Source organism: Pygoscelis adeliae, unplaced genomic scaffold, assembly GCF_000699105.1.
Source record: "Pygoscelis adeliae isolate BGI_AS28 unplaced genomic scaffold, ASM69910v1 Scaffold199, whole genome shotgun sequence".
NCBI classification, from domain to species: domain Eukaryota; kingdom Metazoa; phylum Chordata; class Aves; order Sphenisciformes; family Spheniscidae; genus Pygoscelis; species Pygoscelis adeliae.
Genome location: NW_008825495.1, coordinates 838,747 through 860,016, shown reverse-complemented (window position 1 = coordinate 860,016; position 21,270 = coordinate 838,747). Strand labels below are relative to the sequence as shown.

At 38.9% G+C, this 21,270-nt stretch overlaps 1 protein-coding gene across 1 annotated transcript in view; it reads right to left on the bottom strand.

The window, feature by feature from the left end:
- Positions 1-3,504: 3,504 nt before the first annotated feature.
- Positions 3,505-21,270, bottom strand: part of EXOC5 (exocyst complex component 5) — an 18,084-nt gene continuing 318 nt past the window's right edge. Inside the window, exons 2-15 of the mRNA XM_009331335.1 lie at positions 17,703-17,850; positions 17,112-17,306; positions 12,794-12,858; positions 12,342-12,370; positions 12,080-12,189; positions 11,616-11,660; positions 11,376-11,516; positions 9,744-9,826; positions 9,068-9,277; positions 8,764-8,799; positions 7,725-7,872; positions 5,243-5,351; positions 4,409-4,529; positions 3,505-3,607 (exon numbers count right to left, since the gene is read on the bottom strand). Of these exons, the coding sequence (XP_009329610.1) occupies positions 3,505-3,607; positions 4,409-4,529; positions 5,243-5,351; positions 7,725-7,872; positions 8,764-8,799; positions 9,068-9,277; positions 9,744-9,826; positions 11,376-11,516; positions 11,616-11,660; positions 12,080-12,189; positions 12,342-12,370; positions 12,794-12,858; positions 17,112-17,306; positions 17,703-17,807 (1,500 nt within the window). The 5' untranslated portion in view covers positions 17,808-17,850. The remainder of the gene's footprint in view (positions 3,608-4,408; positions 4,530-5,242; positions 5,352-7,724; positions 7,873-8,763; positions 8,800-9,067; positions 9,278-9,743; positions 9,827-11,375; positions 11,517-11,615; positions 11,661-12,079; positions 12,190-12,341; positions 12,371-12,793; positions 12,859-17,111; positions 17,307-17,702; positions 17,851-21,270) is intronic.

The following is a 21,270-nucleotide window of genomic DNA, read 5'->3' as shown; positions in this document are numbered from 1 at the left end:
TGAATGCCAAACAAGACATTTTGCTTGGCAGACGGCAAATTTCCAAAAGCACCTGCTAGCAAGAGCAAGGGACGGTATGGAGCACTCCACTAGCTGCCTAAATAACCCCCAAACCCGCTCCTCGGTCCCGCTTCGGCTCTCCAGTTTTGATTTGCTTTTACCTCTGGTGTGATGTGGTCCTGATAACCTGAGCCAGGCAGGTGCTCGGGTACTTCAGTAGCAAGAACCATTTAGATGGATGAACAAGTTATGAAATGTTGATCCAATTCCCCTACGGAAATCACCTGCCAGCAAAATATGGACATCCTTTGAGAACATGAATAGCACCCTGCCTCTTAAGAGCATGATACTGAAATACTTGCACACCACATTTCTTTAGGTGGGGTCTGAGGGACAGAGCCTAAAGCACTACTCATTTGTAGCATCAGCTTTACTTCAGGAGAAAGGAGACACCGGGCTGTGCAAATACCAGCGCAGAAGTTTGCGAAAGCGCATTTTCAGCCTGTGCTTCATATGCAGAAATGCTATACTATTTACTCACTTGGATGATGACTGGGAGACACATTACCATGAACTATTATGGAGATTAATGCCTCAAATTTAGGAATTCATGTCCCAGTTGTTACTCTGAGAAAATAGCTATGGACATAGATGGAAGCTGAGCCCAAGTAACAACTTAAAAATCAGATCTTTGGAGTAGACGTGAAGAAGCCACAGAAACAAAACAAGAGTTTGATACAAAAGCAGCATTAAAAACAAAACCATTTTCACTAGCACAGTATATACATCTTTGCTTAATTGATTATATGTTTTCTTCTTTGGGTAAAAGGGATTCGAGACATGCAAATTCTAGCTTAGGGACAAGTTGCGCAACGTCGCACTTGCTCATGAGTAATCCAATTGACCTCCCTGGGCCGACTCATGTGAGCAAGCGCTCATCACCACCAAGGAGGGTTGCACAATTAGTGGGGTTTTCAGTGCACCTCTCCATCTGCACCACCCTCCTGGACAGCACCACGTCCGCCCTGCTTCAGCACAAGTGTTCCGTCGAGCTTCTCTGGTTGCTACAAAGCTACGCCAAAACACAGAGGAAATGTGTCCTGTGCGAGGAATTAGTTTGATTAGTTCTCTTAGGATTCACATGGTACTTTTTTTTTTAAGATCACAGAAAGAACATTTCAAGGTTACTCCGTGAGAATAATCAATCTTTTAAAACACACAAGTTCTCTAATTACATTTGAAAAAAAAAAAGAAGCCATGTATACTGTGGCAATGAAAAAGCTACTAAAGTCAGCACAACTGAGCCCTTAAATTTGCCTTTTCACCAGGTTGCAGACAATTTGGACTGTGAACAGTAAAAAAAAAGGGGGGGGGGGGGGGGACGGGGACAAAATAAACCCCCCCAAAACACACCACAAAACCTCTTCCTTTGCCAGAGCTTGGTATTTCTCTTGTTTTCAGAAATCTAAGAGAGTTTTACAGTGTCATTTATTTCTCCCTCACAGGTTTTATCTTTTCAGAACATTATCTAAGGTCAAGGCCCTGGTTTACTTTAAGTCCAAACCAAAGGTCAAACAGCAAAGCAGCCGAGAGGCTGCATACCTCTCTCAGTGCCTACCTTTGCCAGGAACCTCCCTCCCTCTCTCCTTCCCCCCCCGGCCCCGTTCCCCTTTCTTCACCCCCCTCACCCCTCCAACCTGCCCTAAGAAAACACAGTCAAGGCCATTACAGGCCTTGAAGGATTCAAGCTGGGCTGAAGGGGAGAATAATACATGTATCCAAAGGGAGAAAGAACTTTTTTTACGCATATTGCTGACTTGCATTTCAGGTGTACTTCATTCAACAATCCACATACCAACAGAAATTTAAAGAAATTGTATCTTGCATTCTCCTCAATTTCCATTTTCAATAAATACTCCCAGAAGGCTGTTTACACAGAATACAAACTGAAAGAAAACCAGTTGAACTAATTTCGTTTGGCTATAAATCACTTTTATGGAGGTAGACAATTGCTATGAATGCCATTCAAGAAGCTGCTATTGGACTTTTTCAGATTGCATAATGTTGAAACCATCAACGTTTAGAAATTTGCTTTTATTTTTTAGATCAGATCATTCCTTTAAGCAAGACAATCAATTCTCAACAGCACCAGTGGCACCACAAAGCAGCATGTTAAGCAGGCACACAAACACATTTTACGTGTAACATTCATCTCAAAGCTGATCTCTCTCTTTTATATGTGCCGCAGCACAAATGGTTTCGAAGTCTCCATCCACAAACTTTTGAACGTACCGTTTTCCAACAGGGACTTGTTCTCCTAAGTCTTGCTATCACTTTTAAGAGATTAATTATTTTACACAGTTACAAACTATTCTAATGCTGATGACTGACATGTATCTGTCTAGATCTAAGCTTCTGGTCTCAACAGTTCAAGTATTTCAAACTTTGTGTTTAAACCTCTACGGTCACTTCCAGCAGGAGCAGCTAAAATCTCAGTTGCCGCTTACACATCCTCTATCTCCACCTTTCTTTTTGCACCTGCAGAAAATGCAGGTGCCAATAATGTATCAAATCTCTTCCTCATCCCTCTGCAGAAAGTACCCAGCAGGACACAAATGCAATGCCTTTTTTTCCTATACAGTGCTGTTTCTCACCCCTCTCCAGTATGGTGTGATCCTTACAAAAACCTCAATAATAATTTCCAGAGTAGCCCTCGTTACCCACAGGATGGCTTATTTCTGTTACTGCAGAGAGAAAACAGGCACAGAAAGCTTAGGTTACATGTTCGTAGTTGACTAATGCCACCTTGAAATATGGGAACACTACATGCTTCCCGGACCAAAGCAGGGCATCGCACAACAGCTCCATTTCCTAATATTAAGCTTGTTAGTTTGTGGTCTTCCTCTGCTGCAAAACAGTTATGATTTTAATTTACAATTTTTATAGCTGTCCCCTCATTTTTATTTGGAGAAATGGGGGAGTAAAAAAAAAAAGATATATTAAATGAGTCAGTCACAACCTCTAAGCAAGTCAATGTCAGAATCGAAATTATTCCAGGTCTACAGACTTCTATGACTAGGTCTAATCCATAGCACTGCACAGATTCAAGCAAATCATCTAACCTATTTTTGTCAAACTTTGTTCCTAATGGAAATCCTGCAAGTCTTTAACCTACTTCAATCATCATTCCTCCCTCCTTTAAAGTAGAAAAAAGTAGTTTGAGACAGTAAGGTAAAACTGAATTATTGCACTCTCTCAACATAACCAAAATTCTCTAATGCCCTTTCAGAAGTATTTATGGGTCAGAAATCTTCCATGGAAAACACGACCCTCTAAACAAACAAAATCTAAATTTCCTATGCACAATAATGCATACTTATGGATTGTAAAAAAAAAAATAATTAAAAAAAAATCAATTTTGTGTTCAGAAATAACTCATCCTTAAAAGGAAAGCTAACACACATCACAAAGGAGTTTTACAAGAATTAATGATTAACAGAAAGTTTAAATCTCTACTTGCCTATCAATGCCCATATCCAGCTTCACTTCCATTTGTTCTATGATATCCTTTTTCTTCTGAAGGCATTCAGATAATTTAGGAGAAGAACTGCAACAGTATAAAGGGTTGGGTGTGTGACAGAGTGTTAAAATATCAAAACAAATTTCTCTGCTGGGTCTGCTACTTACAACCGGATTTTGTGAACATTTCCCACCCCATCAGAAAGGGCTAGTTTAGATGGAGTTAGCCGCCTTCAGAACAACAAATCAACAGCCTGAACAGCCACCTGAGCCCGGGCAGGACTTGCTGAGTGCTGACGGGCAGGTCTGTAATACACTTCAGGCAGTACCGTGGCTGCTGAGCAGTGCCTCTTCTCAGCTGCTGCCAGCCCCGGCAGGTGAGCGAGCAAAACCAGCTTTTTGCGTGCACTAATTCACAGCACATCAGCGCGCTCTACCTCGAGTGTGTTCAACCCGTGGCTCCCAACAACGTGCAGCTTTCATGCAGTTCGCATGTGGCTCCCAAGGCATGGCCAGCTGCTCCCTCTGCAGAGCCTGCGAGGTACCCCAGGAATCTCAGCAGCCCTGATGTTGCCAGCTCAACCCCAGGTGCAGCCACAAACCCCCTGCAGTCCCGGCCTGTAATGCAGCAGTGAGGTCTCCAAGGAGCAACTTGTCTCTCCTTCCTATCAACAGTCTTGGAGCCCCCTCTCTCCCATTAGTTCTCCAAGGTACCGACTTGTTTAACTTCCCTTCTTCCCCCTCTCATTACAGCATTTTATCTTCCCACAACATCTAGCTGAACAGCTCCAACAATAAACTCCTCCTAACAGAGATGAAGAATGAAAAAAATTGCTTTCTTCACCAAAAATGACCATTCATAAAGGAAACGCTAATCAAAATAAGGTACCTGATCAATGGCATCAGATGATCATTGAACTGCTTGTCAAATAAATGGAAAATAGTATTGGCCTGGTGGACAACATCCAAGAAATAAAGATTTGCATTCTTTGAATCAGAAGAGGGAATGCCTAAAGCAAGGAAGGTTTCATTAGGATTGTAATGATACGCAGTTCTTATAATAGCATGATGATTTTTTAAACATGCAGAATTTTTCCATGAATGCTTAAATCACAGGCTTAGAGTTTCAAAAATTTACCATGGTGCCATATAGCTATGGGAAGTATTCTATATATCAGGTAATAACCATAAGCACAGACATATCTTGCTTTTAAAATTTCTAAAAGCAAAATGGAACAGCCAATTTAAATATTTCTTCAGAACACAAGTTTTGTGCTTTCATGTAGGAAAGACAGGTTCTCACTGTCGAGATTTTAACTTCTTTAATATAAGCAATTGTCTTATTTACTGTCACTCTTTAAAACACATAGGTACACAAACAAGCATGGAATTCTTGTAAAACGTAAGACACTAAGCCTTAATATAAAAATATTTTTCTGCTACGGCACAGAGAACAATTGAAAGAGGTAGGGAGTGCTGATGTCCCAATTTCCGACACAAACGTTTTTGAAGACAGTGGCATGTTTCCATCTGTGCATCAATTCCCCAAATGGAAGCTACACCTCAGAAGACATTAAATGCAGACTCCCAAATACACAAAACGGATTTCATTTAACCAATACATTCTGAACAAGGCCAATGAATAAGGCACAGCAAGGACCTGCAAAGATCGTCTGCCCAAAAAGGCCAATGAGATGAAATTCTCAGAAAATATTATACTCACCAGCAAGGCCTGTTTCTAATGCATAATCGATGTGTTCAGTACATAAGAACTCTACAAGCATAGCAAAAATTCTGAAAGCATTCTTCGGTAAGTCAGATGGATCAGAGAGCTTTAAAGAAAAAAAAATTTATCCTAAAGGTCAGTTCTACATATAAGCTTAAGATGTAACAAGTATTCCAGAATAATTGGAATTTTATTCTAAATTAAAAGTATTCATACAGAGAACTATCCAGGAACAGCCTTTAGTATCAATAAACCCTTCAGCATTAACAAGTAAACTGACGCCAACACGCCACAGGATGCTACAGAAAGCAAAAGTATAAACAGTTTCTAATAATAATAATAGTAATAATAAAGGAAGATATTAACTAATAGTCCTTAAAACACAATTGTCCAGATGTAATCTCAGAAATTACCTAAACTGCATACCGCTGGGCGCTGGGAAAATCTACACAAAAGAGATGACTCTATCCATGCCCTGCCTTTTTTCTTTTTACTAAGCTTCTGCCACTGGCCATAGTCACAGGCAGGACACTGGGTTAGATGGACCTCCAGTTTCACCCAGCGCAGCTGTTCTTTTATCACTGCCACAGCACTGCAGAAAAATAATACAGACTGAACTTCAGCTACATTTATCACAGTTCAGCTGGAGTCAACAGAGCATGAACATTTTTATTAAGTGAAGTAAGGCCCCACATATACGCACAGCATCTGTACCTTCATGAGCTGTAAGGAACATGGGATTTTGGACGGCAACCTGTCAGTAAATCCCTTTTCCAAAGAAAAATGCGCCAGGGCTTTTGCACATAAGAAATATGGCTTTGTTTTTTAAGGAATTATGTGAAGACTTTATGAAGCTGGGAGTAAGAAATATTACTATTGCAATTCAAGTTAATTTATGTAACAACACTCCCAAAGATTTCTGCTGTATTCCCCCCAAAAAAAACAAAACAAAACCCCCAACAACAAAACACCATTACAGAAATTTCCAAACACCAAAATGTTGCAATATACGGTTACATTCAGAATTACCAACTTATTTTTCCTAAAGCAGTCACAGTTGGGACACACAGCGTATCTGCATGCATCTGCCATGTGATATAAATATCACAATTAGTTAGCCAGGGACATATTTAACTTCTTTTTCGCATAGCGAGTTGCCCTGACCACAAACAAAACCGTAGCAACATGTATGGTAACGGAGATGTTATACACCTGTAATTCTAAAAATCTCCTTATATGCCGAGATCCATCTAGCATTGATTTCCACCCCAATACATACAATTGTTTTCAGACCAAGTATGAAGAATTCTGTTCCCAACAGGGAAAGAAAAAGGGGGGGAAAAAAAAAAGTTGTTGTGCACAATTGGAAAAAGTTAGTTTATGTCATGAACTTAACAACCGTTTCTAGCAACTACCATACTGAGAAAAATAACGATCTACCTGCTTGCCTTGCAGTCACTGACTTTCACTACTAGAATCATAGAATCATTAAGGCTGGAAAAGACCTCTAAGATCATTGAGTCCAACCGTCAACCCAACACCACCATGCCCACTAAACCATGTCCCCAAGCGCCTCATCTACCCGTCTTTTAAATACCTCCAGGGATGGGGACTCAACCACTGCCCTGGGCAGCCTGTTCCAATGTTTAACCACTCTTTCAGTAAAGACATTTTTCCTCATGCCCACTAGGAAGGTGGTCATCTCAGTGTGTACAGGTAACAGTGCCGTATCTGTATTTTGTTACACCTTTGGCCCCTCTAAGTTTATAAAATATTAAAACTTCTAAATATCTAAAATGTTAAGTTTTTCTGCAACAAGCCAATTTAGAATGTTAAAGGCATTAAAATTTATTAGAAATCAGTGAAGTTAGCTAATAAAAAAATCCCTACCATTTAAGTTTGCAATTAAATTTCAAGGGTTTTCATTTACACTGAAGTATCAGACGAACAGTAAGTGACAGGCAGTAAAACCAGCGATTTAATCAGAAGGAAAACACCTTTTTTTGTTAGACTAAAGCATTTAAAGAACAGTAGAGTGTTACCAAGGTAAACCACATTAAGATTATCCCTCTCAGCATTTTCTTGGTGATATTCTCTAATACTAGAAGAAATGGTACTTGATACAGGAAAACAACTGTTGAACTTCTCTACGTTTTTAAAGCAGGACAAAAAAATTACATTAAAGGCTTCTCAAGTCTTGGGTCTAATTTAGTAAGAAAAGCAATGCAGACAATAGGTTTAACCCTCCCCACTTCTTCCAAAAATAGACAGTATTAAAAACCAGAAAATACAACTAGATCCACATTTGAAATCAAACCCTTAGCCTCCACCATGACCCCGATTCAGTGAAAAATACAAAAGAGAATTGATTTGTTTAATAATGTCCTTCCTATCACACTTCGACTGAAAATTGAACCTCAAGATTTAATTTCACGCACAAAATTATATCATTAATGGAGATCACAGGAAGCAAACTTACCCTGTGACATCTTTCAAACGCTTGTTTCGTTTCTTGCAAAAGGTTAACCACCACTTCTTGCGACAGAAAAGTTTCTCCGTGTGTGTCAATACTTGGCCCCAACGGTAAGTTTGTACGTTGCCTTATTCTCTCTTTCAGGTCTTGAATACTAGAACAAAGATATACCAAAAGAAGATTTCAATGGATGGAAATTTTGATGCTGAAATTCAACAATGATTTAGGGTATTTTAGTTGTTAACTTAAAAAACGGAACCCAAGACACAGTTTAGGATATGCAAGCATTAAGACAGTTCTGCAAGCTTAAAACAAATTGCCAGTAAATGCAAAACTACCACCTCTGATCCCATGGTCAACTGCGTTCTACCACGGCACGTTCTCACCATGGGACCAGCTATTCCCCATTGTGGAATAAGAGTAATTTCAATTGAATCCTATGGCACTTATGCTCTGTGGACAAAGCTTAGCCTCCATACCTTCTGTCCCATCGTACTTCCAAAACACTAATGAGAGCTTTCTATCTCATCCACACCCACAAATCCTCTCATCCTCATCCACTACCTCAGCAGTCCTGATTTAGTCAAGCATGCTCCAACACATTACCATGCATAAAACAACCCATAAAGTCAGTCACTACAATCAATTTAATTTTCCCCAAGAAAATTAAATTTTCATGTTTTTTAATTCATTTAATTACTTTGCTGCTGCTGTTCTCTCCAAATCACTTTTCATTCCTGACACACTGAACCCAGTAGCTCCTTGAAAGGTGCAGTAGTCTTATCACCTCTGCTTCACACAAGTTTTAATTCTTCCTTTCCCACTTCTCACTACTCCTTTATTAGAGTTTCTCTACCCTGAGGATAATGAAGTCTTGTTTTACCTTTCTCTAAGTCCATTGCATCTTCTGGGCTCATTAAGAGCTTTCTCACTGACATTGCTATGGTCTTTTCCCCTTCCTAGGTCTTGGGAGGGGACCACAAGACCTGGGCAGGTGAAAAAAAATGTATGCTTTTAGATACACACATATACATGCTTTAGGTACCTTAATTTTGCTTCAGTCCTTTTGTGGATCTGGATCCTAAGTTGAAACATAGGTTTAACTGGTATTTTTCATTTCCCATGAGCGTATAAATACCATGCATGCCCTTTCACATGTACCGAGAGCAATACACTTTTTAGCAGAAGTTAACATAAAGTGACAGCAAATTATAAAAAGCCGTAGGTCATTTTAGAAGCCTGCTCTTTTGCAGTTCATCACTGTACTTCTGACATGGCAAAGACTATGTCTCTCCCCTTACCGCCTCCCTTCCATTTTAAAACTACAAAACTTCACAGAAGAAACTTACCCTCCGGTGCCAATGGATCTCTTCTGGTGGTTTTTGGAATCATAATAGCGTTGCAGAATCATAGCACTCCTACTTTTCAAATAACCAATTTCCACCTCAATGTAATTCTCCAAGTAGGAAATGAAAATGGATTTGATAAGCTTAGACAAGAAAGTCTGCTTATCAGTACCCAAGTTAAATTCCATCAATTTGCTTGACAGATTAGTAGTTCTTTATGCAAAAGAAACAAAGAAGGGGAGAGAAGGAAAAGGTTGAATTTGTATGAATTACAGCATTACAAGTTTGTAAAGTACATAGCACAACGGAATCCTGATTGCGATTAAGACTTCTAGCAGCTTTACATTTAAGTAAAGAATTTCGCATAATTCATGTTTAATTACATACAGTACAATTGCAATCAAGTAAGTCGCCAGTGAGATGCAGAGGACTGGCTTTTGCACAGTTTTAAAATTACTCTCGAAGATCACTATACTAAATACTTCCCATTAAAAATAATAATGGCAATTTAAAATTTTCTTTAGGAAAGCAATCACTGTAAAGGTTAATGGCCATGAAAAATTTTTCAATTTTTATGAGAAGTTTACATTTTTGGCTTCTCTTTCTACATCTTGATAATAAATCAACCTATTACAAGAGAATAACTACAACAATAATTTCATCATCAATATATAAGTACCTTGTATATAGATCATAGAGATTCTTAAGATACTGTTCTGCATCTGATTTCCTGTGTTCTTCTAGCTGGTCCTTTACATAACTCTGTAAAATTTGGGTACATCTGTTAGAAGAATAACTATCAGCCACAGGTCCGACTCACTACTTGCTAGATTATACGTAGTTTACTGCAAAGTGTATATCTTACTTAAGGTAATTAATATATTCTTCGTTTTTAAATCTCTAATTTGCAGATCTCGCTTTACCTACAGATAGAGTTAAATGCATCTTTTAGAAGAAAATTATTTAATAATACAAAGCAGTAGCGTGTGAAGCAAAGACAAAAGACAGATTGCTTTGAAAATACACTTGACCAACAAACACAAAATCCCCTCTTTTTAAGAATAAAAAGCACTGGAGGCCTAGGGGCGTTTCTGCAGTTGACAGTAAGCAAAGGAGATGCTTACATATTTGCTTATCATAATACATACACAAAGCAGATACAAGCTTAGAGCCTTCTTGTCATTGAATATTTGGATAAAAATATTATTTACCATAAAATAGTAAGTCAAAACTGACACACAAATTTGGGGTTGAAAGACAAGCTCAATCTTTACACTATAAGGAGAATAACATCTACTGGGAAATTGCTTTTGGCAACTAATAGTCATCTTGTTGACTTCATACACTTAAGGGAATCATAGAATCATTTAGGTTGGAAAAGACCCTGAAGATCATCAAGTCCAACTGTTAGACCTAACACTGCCAACTCCACCACGAAACCACGTCCCTAAACACCACATCTACACGTCTTTTAAATACCTCCAGGGATGGTGATTCAACCGCGTCCCTGGGCAGCCTGTTCCAACTCTTGACAACCCTTGCGGTGAGGAAATTTCTCCTAATATCCAATCTAAACCTCCCCTGGTGCAACTTGAGGCCGTTGCCTCTCATCCTATCGCTTGTTACTTGGGAAAACAGACCAGCACCCACCTCGCTACAACCTCCTTTCAGGGAGTTGTAGAGAGTGACAAGGTCTCCCCTGAGCCTCCTTTTCTTCAGGCTAAACAACCCCAGTTCCCTCAGCTGCTCCTCAGAAGACTTGTGCTCTAGACCCTTCACCAGCTTCGTTGCCCTTCTTTGGATGCACAGGATGGAAAACTTAGTATTTTCAACTATTCCAGACTTTCATATAAACATTGCATTAGCTGCAAGACAGTATTCACAACGTAAGTTATTTTTGCTTATTCAATGCTAACCTCACACATGAAACCCAACTCTAAGAATGAACAGATTAAAGATTCTTATTAAATATGAAACTTCTTTTCCTGACGTATTCTTGGTAGGGGGGCTACAGAAGAAATCAAATATGCAATGACATCTTGTGAATTAGCTAATGAACACACTGATTCCCTTATAATTTTACATATTGAATTTGAGTATTTTCAGTTGCACTGTATTCAGAGTACAAGCAGCTTTATTTGATATAGGCTTGATTATCTGTCTGAATTGTTAATGAGCAATCAGCTGTGATTCTACATCTTTATACAAGATTACAAATCTTGTAAATTCTCATTAATTGTTATTACTAGATATAATATTTTTGGATGAAAAGTTTCCTCAATGAACTTCAGCATGTTAAAATTTGAAATACCTGAAGTTTAACTTCAAAGATATTTTGAATGAGTTTGGCTAGCACAGTCTCTGGATTGCTAAAGACTTCTCCAACTTGCTTATTCACTCGCTGGCAGAGAATGGCTGCATCTTCAAAGACGTCATTCCTCAGGAATGCACCCTAGGGTTTTAGAAGCACATTTTGTAATATATCTACAACAATCTATATGACTAAATAAATCAACACCCAAAGAAATACATGTAAAACAAAATGCATTACCTCTTGACACTGTTTTATGTACACATCAACGCAATGGGAATAGCCCTATGGAAGGAGCAAAACAATGTTAAAGCAGGTTCTGCATGCTTTCAGTATAGAATGAAATCAAGGAAATACAACCCCTGTGAAAAAGTTATCGCAAAAAAAAAAAAAGATTCATCGGAAGTGTACTCTTTCAAATCCATTTTTGTCACAAACTTAATGTAACGTCACTTATCACCACACACATACAAGAAAAGATTATCTTAGAATGGTCTCTACTGACACTGCCTCCGATCCCCCATCATCTGCCTCTTTTATTCCCTTGCATTTGATTTTGGATGGAACAACTCACTATTTTTGAAGTTATACGTGTTATCTGATATGGTGGTTGTGCCCATGCAAATGCGTTCACTTAAAACAGGCAGTTATTGTATCGTAGGTTGTTTTATTTACGTATTTAAACTAAAACCCTCGGTTTTTACCTTAAAATGAAGCAAAACTGCTGCTACTTCTCTCATTCTGGAGATTTCGCCTCTCCGCTGTGCACTGGTAAACTCTTGAATTAGCTGGCACTCTAAATCATGGTACTTACCTGGAGAGGAAAGGGGATAAGCACAAAAATCCATCAGGCTACGTAACACAAGCACTGACAAAAACTGTAATACTGACAGTATTGCATACTTGTTTAATCATCTTTAACAATTCAAATATAGGAATATGGATTGAACTGGATAGATAACTTACTTGCTATCTTTGATTTTACTTCAGAAAACCTGTTAACAACAAAAATACCGTGATTAAATTCAAATCCACATCACAAGAGAAATCACAGACATCACAGATCATCACTCGACTTAAAAATAAAAACATGTAACACAAAGACAACAGAAAAGTTACACGCTTTATATCCATAAAAACCTACAAGCATCTAATTCAAATCTAGCATTAAGTCAGCACAGCAAAATTATCCCATTAAAAGTCTGTTAAGCAGTTTAGGATGTGTACGTAAAGATGATCCTACAACATGAGCGTGTGAACACAAATTTGAGAATAGAGGAGAGAGAAATAAGATCACAATCCATCTCAAAAGGTACATGAATCACTAAGTAAAGCACCAAAAAAGTAGACAAGGGAAGCATCAGAAAATTACAGCTATGTGAAGATTTAAAAAAAAAGATGTTCGGATAGAATTTTACCTGTCAAAAGGCAGTTCCTGTGCAATCAAATGCAGTTTCTGAATAATATCAGCTGCCTCTTTAATCTGTTAAGAGTAAAACATGACAGAATTATTAAAGAAGGTCTGATTGTGGGCTATTCCTTTCCTCCCCTCCACTGTCCAATTTTCACACATGTAGTTCCCATTTCTAAAGCTGGTTGAGTTGATATACCCGTGGAAGAGATCACCCTTTTAAAGTTCCTGTATGTACTTTTACGATGCTTAAGGGTTTGGGTTTTTTTGAAACATAAAATTATATAGGTCAAAACATGATAAAAAGTCTTTTATTATATGTTCACATTGGGCATGTCTACGTAGGTGTCTAAGCTACCTGGACAAATAGCTCATCACTGCACTATGCCAACATAGCTATACAGCTATACAGACCAAAGATTCCTCAGGCCTGATTAGATCAGAATGTGGCTAGAGCAATCTCATGAAAATTTGCACCCTCCCATTTCGGAATAAAATATATAGCTGTAACACAGAGCTGGCTGAACTGCAACATTATACTTTACAAGGGATTAGGATAAAAGTCTTACTGAATCACACCCAACCAGAAGAGATCTCTGTTGAACTCAGAAGTGAAATGGCTAGCAACCCTTTCAGACACATCAGGAAAAGCACTGGGGAATTCTTTGCAATTGATGCAATTAGCTGTATAGCTGTAACCAAAAAAGCCATGACAATGCTCGCACGGAGAGGGGAGGAAGGGGAAAAAGGGGATCAAAGCAGAGCATAGTTGGAGTACCTCACATTCTCCCAAGGAAGGAGAAATGGGAGCTGTATGAGAAATTATAAACTCCGAGGTCCAAAGCAAAGATCAAGATGAAAGTTAGTTAATCATGCACCTACAAAACATGAATAGTTGCACGAATACAAGAGCTAACAAATAAAGTTAACACAGCATCCAAATTTCTGCTCTGTCCTGGACAGCAAAACCTTTTATCATTTATTCTTCTGCGATCAATCAGCATGGGAAGTGCACCTACTTAGCGCTTAGTGACTGCTTCACTAGGCTGACTAAAACTATAGAAAACACCAATTTGAAAACGTGGGGAACGCAGCTGATTGCAACTGAAGTTCAGTGGATTTAAGCAGACAGTGCTGACTGGCCCAAACCGGACACAGCTCTGGGATGGTTTTACAGGCTTTATTATGCCGTCTTGGTGACTGGAAGGCACCTCGAAGGGGGCGATGAAAGCTCCAGCTACTGTGTTCAAGCAAAACCTTTATAAATTGACACAACGGAGAACATGGAGAACATGCAGTTTATCTTACTCTTCCTGCTAGTCATGTTCCAGGGAACTGGAGTGAGAGGAAAGAAGTAATGAAATCCTATTCTCCCACCACTTAGAGCAGGTTGGGATTAAAACTTTTCAAGAATAGAACAAGACACACAGGTAAGAGTACAGGGAACAGGCATCACGCTAGGTAGGTTGTTCAGCAAAACTAGGGGCTCTCATATCTCTCATATCCATTCTGTTTATTAAGAGCAGCTTATGTTTTGAACTGTCAGCTTACAATAGCCTCTTAAGTCAAAAGCAGCTACGCTCCTCAAATAAATCCAATGAAACAGCAGTTATTTCTACTAGCTTAGAGCAACCTTAATACCTAACAATCGTGATCAATACTGATGTCATTAGAATAATCTATAGATCAGCAGTTTTTCACCGCTGTTACAAAAAAAAGAACAGAACACCCCACAAACGCAACATTTTCTTTGTCTCCTCTTCACACAATAGCTGTTAACTAACTTAGATTTGATTGAATTCAGGGCCTTTTCTTATGCACAACGGAAGCCGTGACAGATCAATTCTCCATGGTTTCTGCTTAAATCTGGACATATTTCATTTTTAATTGAATCAGGCTCCTGTAAACTATTAAGCCAAAATAAATACAGATTCTGTAAAACACAACTTAAAGGCTATAACGTATCTAGAAAAAAAAATCTGAAAAATCTTGGACAAATAATGGCAAGAGAGAATTTTAACACAAAATATTTTTACGAACAAGTTAAAAGGCATAATGGAATAATGTTGAGTACAGAACATAAATGGAGAAAAGGATGTAAGAATAATAGTAAACACATTAAACATGGGACAATGCTATTGCACTGTGAGCTGCTAGATCATTTTGATAGTTTAATTGTTTTAACTAGAGTGATTTGCTCACTTCAAGACTTCAGTACAGGAGAGGGACTGGTTAGCTGGCAGTGCAAGGGAAATTATAAGGATTCAGAGGATGACGACACACAATATGTAACATGGGACAAGACAGCAAGGAAAAACCTTCACAGGGACAGTAAGATAGAAATTGCTCAGTACGGCTAGGAGAAAGTAATGTAGGAAGCAACAACTTGAGTGGAGGGAAAAAAAGGAATCCAACAGATTTTAAGAACTGATACTACTGTGAAAAATATGAATTCCCTAGGAAATAACTGCATTATAATTCTTTTCCTGCCTCTCCTTTCACAGTATCCCCTGCCCTCAACATCTCAAAGAAAAACCCACGTTTGTGAGGGATGGCACAGTACAAAAAAACATAACATCCAAAACACTACCTAAAATCCACATCAGTTCGAAGATCAGAAGACACTGACAAAGCATTAAGGTTTTACATGTAAGAATATTATTTGTTACTATCTCATACTTTAGAACTATTTTTAGTTCAAAGATGCCTTAAGATGTGATAGCACATGTCTAGGCAGGTTCCTTTATAAACACTACTTCTACTTACTATTTAAACTGGGAGGCAAAAAGTTACAGAACAGCACTAACCCACCTTGACTGAAATTAGTCTCAGTAAGGTAACTTGTATGCAGAAAATCTCGTCTGTGTTCCCATACACTTCCCCTGCAGACTGGGACAAGACTTCTGGCCTTTACTACTTTTTTCTTTCTCCAGATTTGCTGAATATCTTATTCTTCTTCTTCAGGGTGTATAAAGATTAATTTGTTTACCAATTTCCAGGTTTACCCTATTTATCTACCATTTTTTTCAGATCCTCCAACAGAAAGTATTATGAAACTAAGTTATAAGTAAACTGAAAGTTGAATTCTATATGAGACTCTTCAGCAGACAACACATAGTTCTCTAACTTATGCTTTATTATTTACCGTGTTGCCATTAAATATTTTTAAAACGCATGTTTTATTTCTACTTAGGGGGAAAAAAAAAAAAAAAGAAAAAAGCTGATGCAGATCTGGAAAAGCCTGTCCATAGACGAACTTTCGTTACGTTGAAACCTTTCTGTTTTCCTAGGAAGTCAGAGAAGTTTTTATGTGCTCCCTCTTTGATTAGGGCAAAATATCAACTGGTAATTACCATATATCCACAGACCATGAATCAAAAGTCACTACGCAACTGACTTCTTGGGAATACAACCATATGAAATGATTAGTTTCTCATTTTTCTGAGAGATACCTTCAGCTCAGTAGAGAGGGGACGACTATTAACCTTGGGTCCTTTGAGAGCTGCATTTCAAGCACGTATTTTTTGCTGAACGTGCAAACCAAGTTTTTGCTGTTCCCACATACTGTAATTTTTTCCTGACTACAGTCATACCACTGCACAAAATTTAAGGGGAGCAGGAAGATTCTTCAGGACACACCTCAAAAAAAACCCCCAAACCAACAACTTTACTTATCTTACAAAGTGCATAGGGAAGTCTAATATGTGCCCTTTCGCTGACAGCTGGACACTTTTCCTTCAGTTTATTTCTGTTAGCCACACCATTCAGATTACATTTGCTTCATGAACATACTCTTGAAGCATAAGAAAAACAAAATGCTTTAACATTTCTTTGAAGTTTTCCTGCCCGGTTCCTCTAAATTCAGAGGGTGGAGACATAACCACAGGACTATACAAAGCCCAAAGGCATGCTGTGACAAAAAGGTATCCAAGGCCAGTGGACTGACCCAACAGAGTAAAGTTTCACAAAGACGTTGTATTCAGAAACACTCTGCATTACAGGGTGGATCTGAGGCAAGGGGTTCAAAGGAAAAAGGCAGATATTGTATGCGCTCTAAAGTTGCCCTCCCAGCATTTCTCAAATCTCTGATAATTTCATAAAATGAAAAATGCCAACATTGCCACATTAAGCATCACTGAATACAAATGCTTTATCAGCAATCTGCAGCCTAGTGTTGTTAATTTACATTTCAGAACAATGAAACTTTAACAAGTCAGTCACTCACTGGTTTGAAGTCTGACCATGGTAAGTCATGGTAGCAGCTTGTAATTAGGGCAGTACTGCTTATTGCTTTGAACTGCTTTCATCCCGCTGACAGCTCTTACCTTTTCAGAGTTTGTAAAAACATCAGACTTCAGCTCTCCATCCAGAAACTCATTAAAGTATTTCATCAGCTTCTGAGCCTCCACAGCCCGTTGCCGTGGCGTGTTTACCCCCTCCAGTTGGTCGCCAAGGTGACAGACCTTAGTTGCTACGTAGCTGATGTGCTCATCTAGTTCTTGGAAATGTTGGAAGGCAACCTGGGAGAACATAGACACGGACACAAAACGCATGATTTCCATTTACTGTGCTTTAGGAAACACTAGATTTACTTCAGCAAGAAGCATAGTGAGTGCAGGCGTCAGCTTTCCAGGTGCTGTATCTCAGAACGACAGAACTACTCAGAACCACTAATTAAGTACACACAACTGCTTAAAGTTTAGTGTCTTCCTTTAAACTATTGTGAAGACTCGCTACTTTCAGAATAGCTAACACTCATTAATGGAACATGCAGATAAGCCCCCTTTGACAGGGGAAATTGTTTTCCATCAAACCCTCTTTATTCTTCTCTCAAATAGTAGCATGCTGTACCAAGAAATGTTAATGGAGCATGTGATGCTTTTAAAACTTGCACAGCTTAGCTCTTCAGATTTTACCTGGTTGCTTTTCTGCAGCTCTTGTACTTTCTTGGCAAATTCCTTTGCTTCCTTCTGGCATTGCTGTTCTAGTTTCTCCACCTTTCTCTGAATCCTTTCGTCCATTACCTGTAATTCTTGGATATGATTTACAAATTCTTCCAATAATCTGATTTAAAATAAAATACAGGAAAGCAGACTTTAGTTTGAAAGACATTGTCTTCTGCAGAGAGCTTAAAAAACCTCAAAGAGAAGAACTTGCCTACAAGGCTGATACAATCAAGTCTAACTTACAAATGCTATTTTGTTTTAAACTACGTTGCCCTAGTTGTGTAGAACAATATGCCTATGTGATCACATAAAAGGTAGGCCAGGGGAGAGGGGAATACCTAAATACCAACCACTCAAGAACGTGGCTCTGCCACAGGTACAAAAATCCCTATAATCCCATCTTCCCTAAATAAGTCTCATAAGGACAAAGAGAGCTTAGACCACTACAGCCCTTCAAGATAAGGGCTATAACAGGAAAATATTTTCTGCTGTACATTTTACTGTAAACTTTTAAATCAGCATCCTATTAATAGGCAATGGATACAATCATATAGTCTCATAAGGTTGTTTTGGTTAGAACCATGTTGCTTCCTGACTTCATTTCTTTTCTTCCTATAACATACACCATTTTAATTTTTTTTTTCCTGCCCTTTCCCATCACTTTGATTTTTCTTTCCGACTCACATTTTACTCTTCACAAACACAGTACATCTGAATGCATTCTTAAATTTCCTCTATTCTTTTTCATTCCATTCTCAATGTCTCTTTCTTTCTTTCTCACTCCTGTTTTTGTCCATTCTGTCCCATTCCAGTCATCTTTTCAGCTTATACTTTTCTAAACATCCCAGTCACTGATGCTTAGGGAACGGATTATTCCCAGATCCTCCATACCCATAAAACTCATTCTCATAACTGAAAACATATGAAAGATTTGAGAACTCTGCTCTCCAGGTTTAATGTCAAAGCAGAAGAGGAAACGGGAATCCATTCCAGGGAGCTATTTCTAGACTACTCAGGAATCTGCATTTTCACATATACTCTTGTTCAGAAGGTATACTGTGAATGCAAAGCCCTTCTAACCTACAGTGCTGCTGAAAGACAGAATGAGCACGCTGTTCCTCTCCTGGCTCCCCATGCACAGGCTAGAGACTCTCAGCAACCAGAAGGGAAAAGTAGAACGTATTATTCTACCCTCACACGACTCCTTCCCAGTAACAACCATAGTACCTCTCTTGGCCAACATCTAGAGCTTTCTCCGAGCAACACCTAAATGATACTAATGTGACTCTCTTTAGTTGCATGGAGGGTCATCGAATTTTCAGCTTTAACTTCTGCTGTTAAAATGACTGGCTTTTACCCTGCTGCTTGGAGCATGCAAACTGCCTTTTTGCTCACTGTATTGGTCTAAAAACCTATTTCAAGTGGTATCTTTACAACAGTAAGTGACTTAAAGGCACAACTTATTAAAGAAAACTGGATTGGGACAGATGTTTATGACTTCTTTCCTCCACTTCCTGCTTGCCAGAAGCCCAAGAGTAAGCATGTTGCATTAGATTCCAGAGAAAACCACGAGGAACAGACTGAAGTTTACAGAAGTATTTTTAAAATAAAATTTAAACAATAGTTAAGTGACACAAAGCATACTTTCAAACAAAAGCCTGGAGAAGTGCAGATAGCTTCTATTCATTTTAACAAACTGATTCAGTTCGGTTTGGCGGTTGTTTTTTAAACAGGTATTGTACCAACTCAGCATTTATTCAGCAAAAGTATTCAATATAGTGAGAGAGGAAAGAATGCTCAAGTAGGAGAGGCAGCTGCTGCCGGTCAGGTTTCTCAGAATGGAAATAAAGAATCCAACATTCTTTCTACCAAACAAAAGCATCATCTTCTAAAAACACAAAAGAAAAAACATACACCAAAAGGCCTGTTTCTTTTTGATATTAATTTTGGCTCCCTGCCCAATACTAGAATATCCCACAAGAAAAATATTTACTGTTGCAGGATTCTCCCACTTGTCCCAAAAAATATGAAAGCGCTTCACAGAAGTTAACACAAGCAACCCAGCAGAAATACAGAAGATGGGTTAAACTGAGTTGGTATTGGTACATCATTACCTACCCTAAAGTATATACTAGGCACAACTGTGGGGAAAGAGCTACAGGAAGCAACGTTGTGTATTTCCAGGCTTCTTCCTGCTTAACTCGCATGTAAAGCTCTGCATAGGATACAGGCCCCAGACTGAATGTCAAGGGTTCAAGCATCTTGCTAGAACTCCAACAATATCCTTCCCTCTTCTCATAGCCCCCAAAGAGCCGGACTGCTCCAGAAGGAATGTCCTTCGACCATGCTAATGGAGCTTTTTGTATCTGCTTTTGAGTAACAACAGCTTGTCTATGAAGTTAGTCATTCCTAAACTTCTTAAGAGTTCTAGCTCAGGTTACTACAAACAATCTCAACCTGGAATAAGATCCTGTAGGCGAGAAGTCACTGAGGAACAGCTATTCACTTTTGAATTCGTATCACCATAATCTAAATTAACATTCAGGTAGCTAAACTTTCTGTTGAGCCTGCTAGCTCAACAGTGTTCCAATAACCATAACAGGAAGGTCAAGCTCATCTCCTAAGTTATAATCATGTGAAAAATGAAAACACTTAAGTTAATTACATCTCCAGAAAGAATACCAATACTGGTACAAAAGCTAAAAAGTAGCATATTTGAAAGAGTCTCTCTTTTCAAAACAAAAGATGATCCAGAGATTTGGAGTACAGAAGCTTAGATGTTGAACACTGCTGCATGAAATTGTGCATCTGAGTTACCAATGCACCACCCAATGCTGGCCCAGTAACCAGAGAGCTGGCTCCTTAGGGTGAGGTTTCTCAACAGAGCCAAGCCAGCTCACCACAAACAAGAGAAGGTCCTGCACTACCTCCTCCTCCCCCCCTTTAGTTTAAAGCCATTCTCCTTTCCACACCCACGTTCCTTCTCACCACCCACTCACAGACACACAGCCTCGTCCCTTTGCACCGGCTCCCAGGCTCTTCCAGCCCCCCAAAATTGCTAACCCAACTAGAAAAGAGGTTGATTTCTTTTTCTTGTCAGGCTAGTTTTCTGACATTTTAGTGAGTTAGATTAGGTTATCATGAGATCAGGTGCCTAGAGCTAGCTCAAGATGCGCCATCACCATGTGCAGCTAAAAGCAAGGAAGAAGGACACAAGCCCATCTCCATTCGGCAGCAGCAAGCTGCTCATTTGACTCAGACTATAAAAATTCACACAAATTCAGTTTAAAATGATCTAAGTCAACATTGCCATGTTCCTGCCTGTCTTACCATTCTACCTGTTTGTGCCTTTTATTTGCACCAGGACTGTAAACTACTGGGTCTTACAACAAGCCAGCTCAGGGAGCTAAACGAGCAAGAAACTCATTAAATCGACTTAACTATCATAGCAGTGAAGCCTCGTATTATGCTTTAATCCGGCAACACTAGTGCTTTGGAACATTCAGGTCTGACAAGGACAACCAACATCAATTCTCCT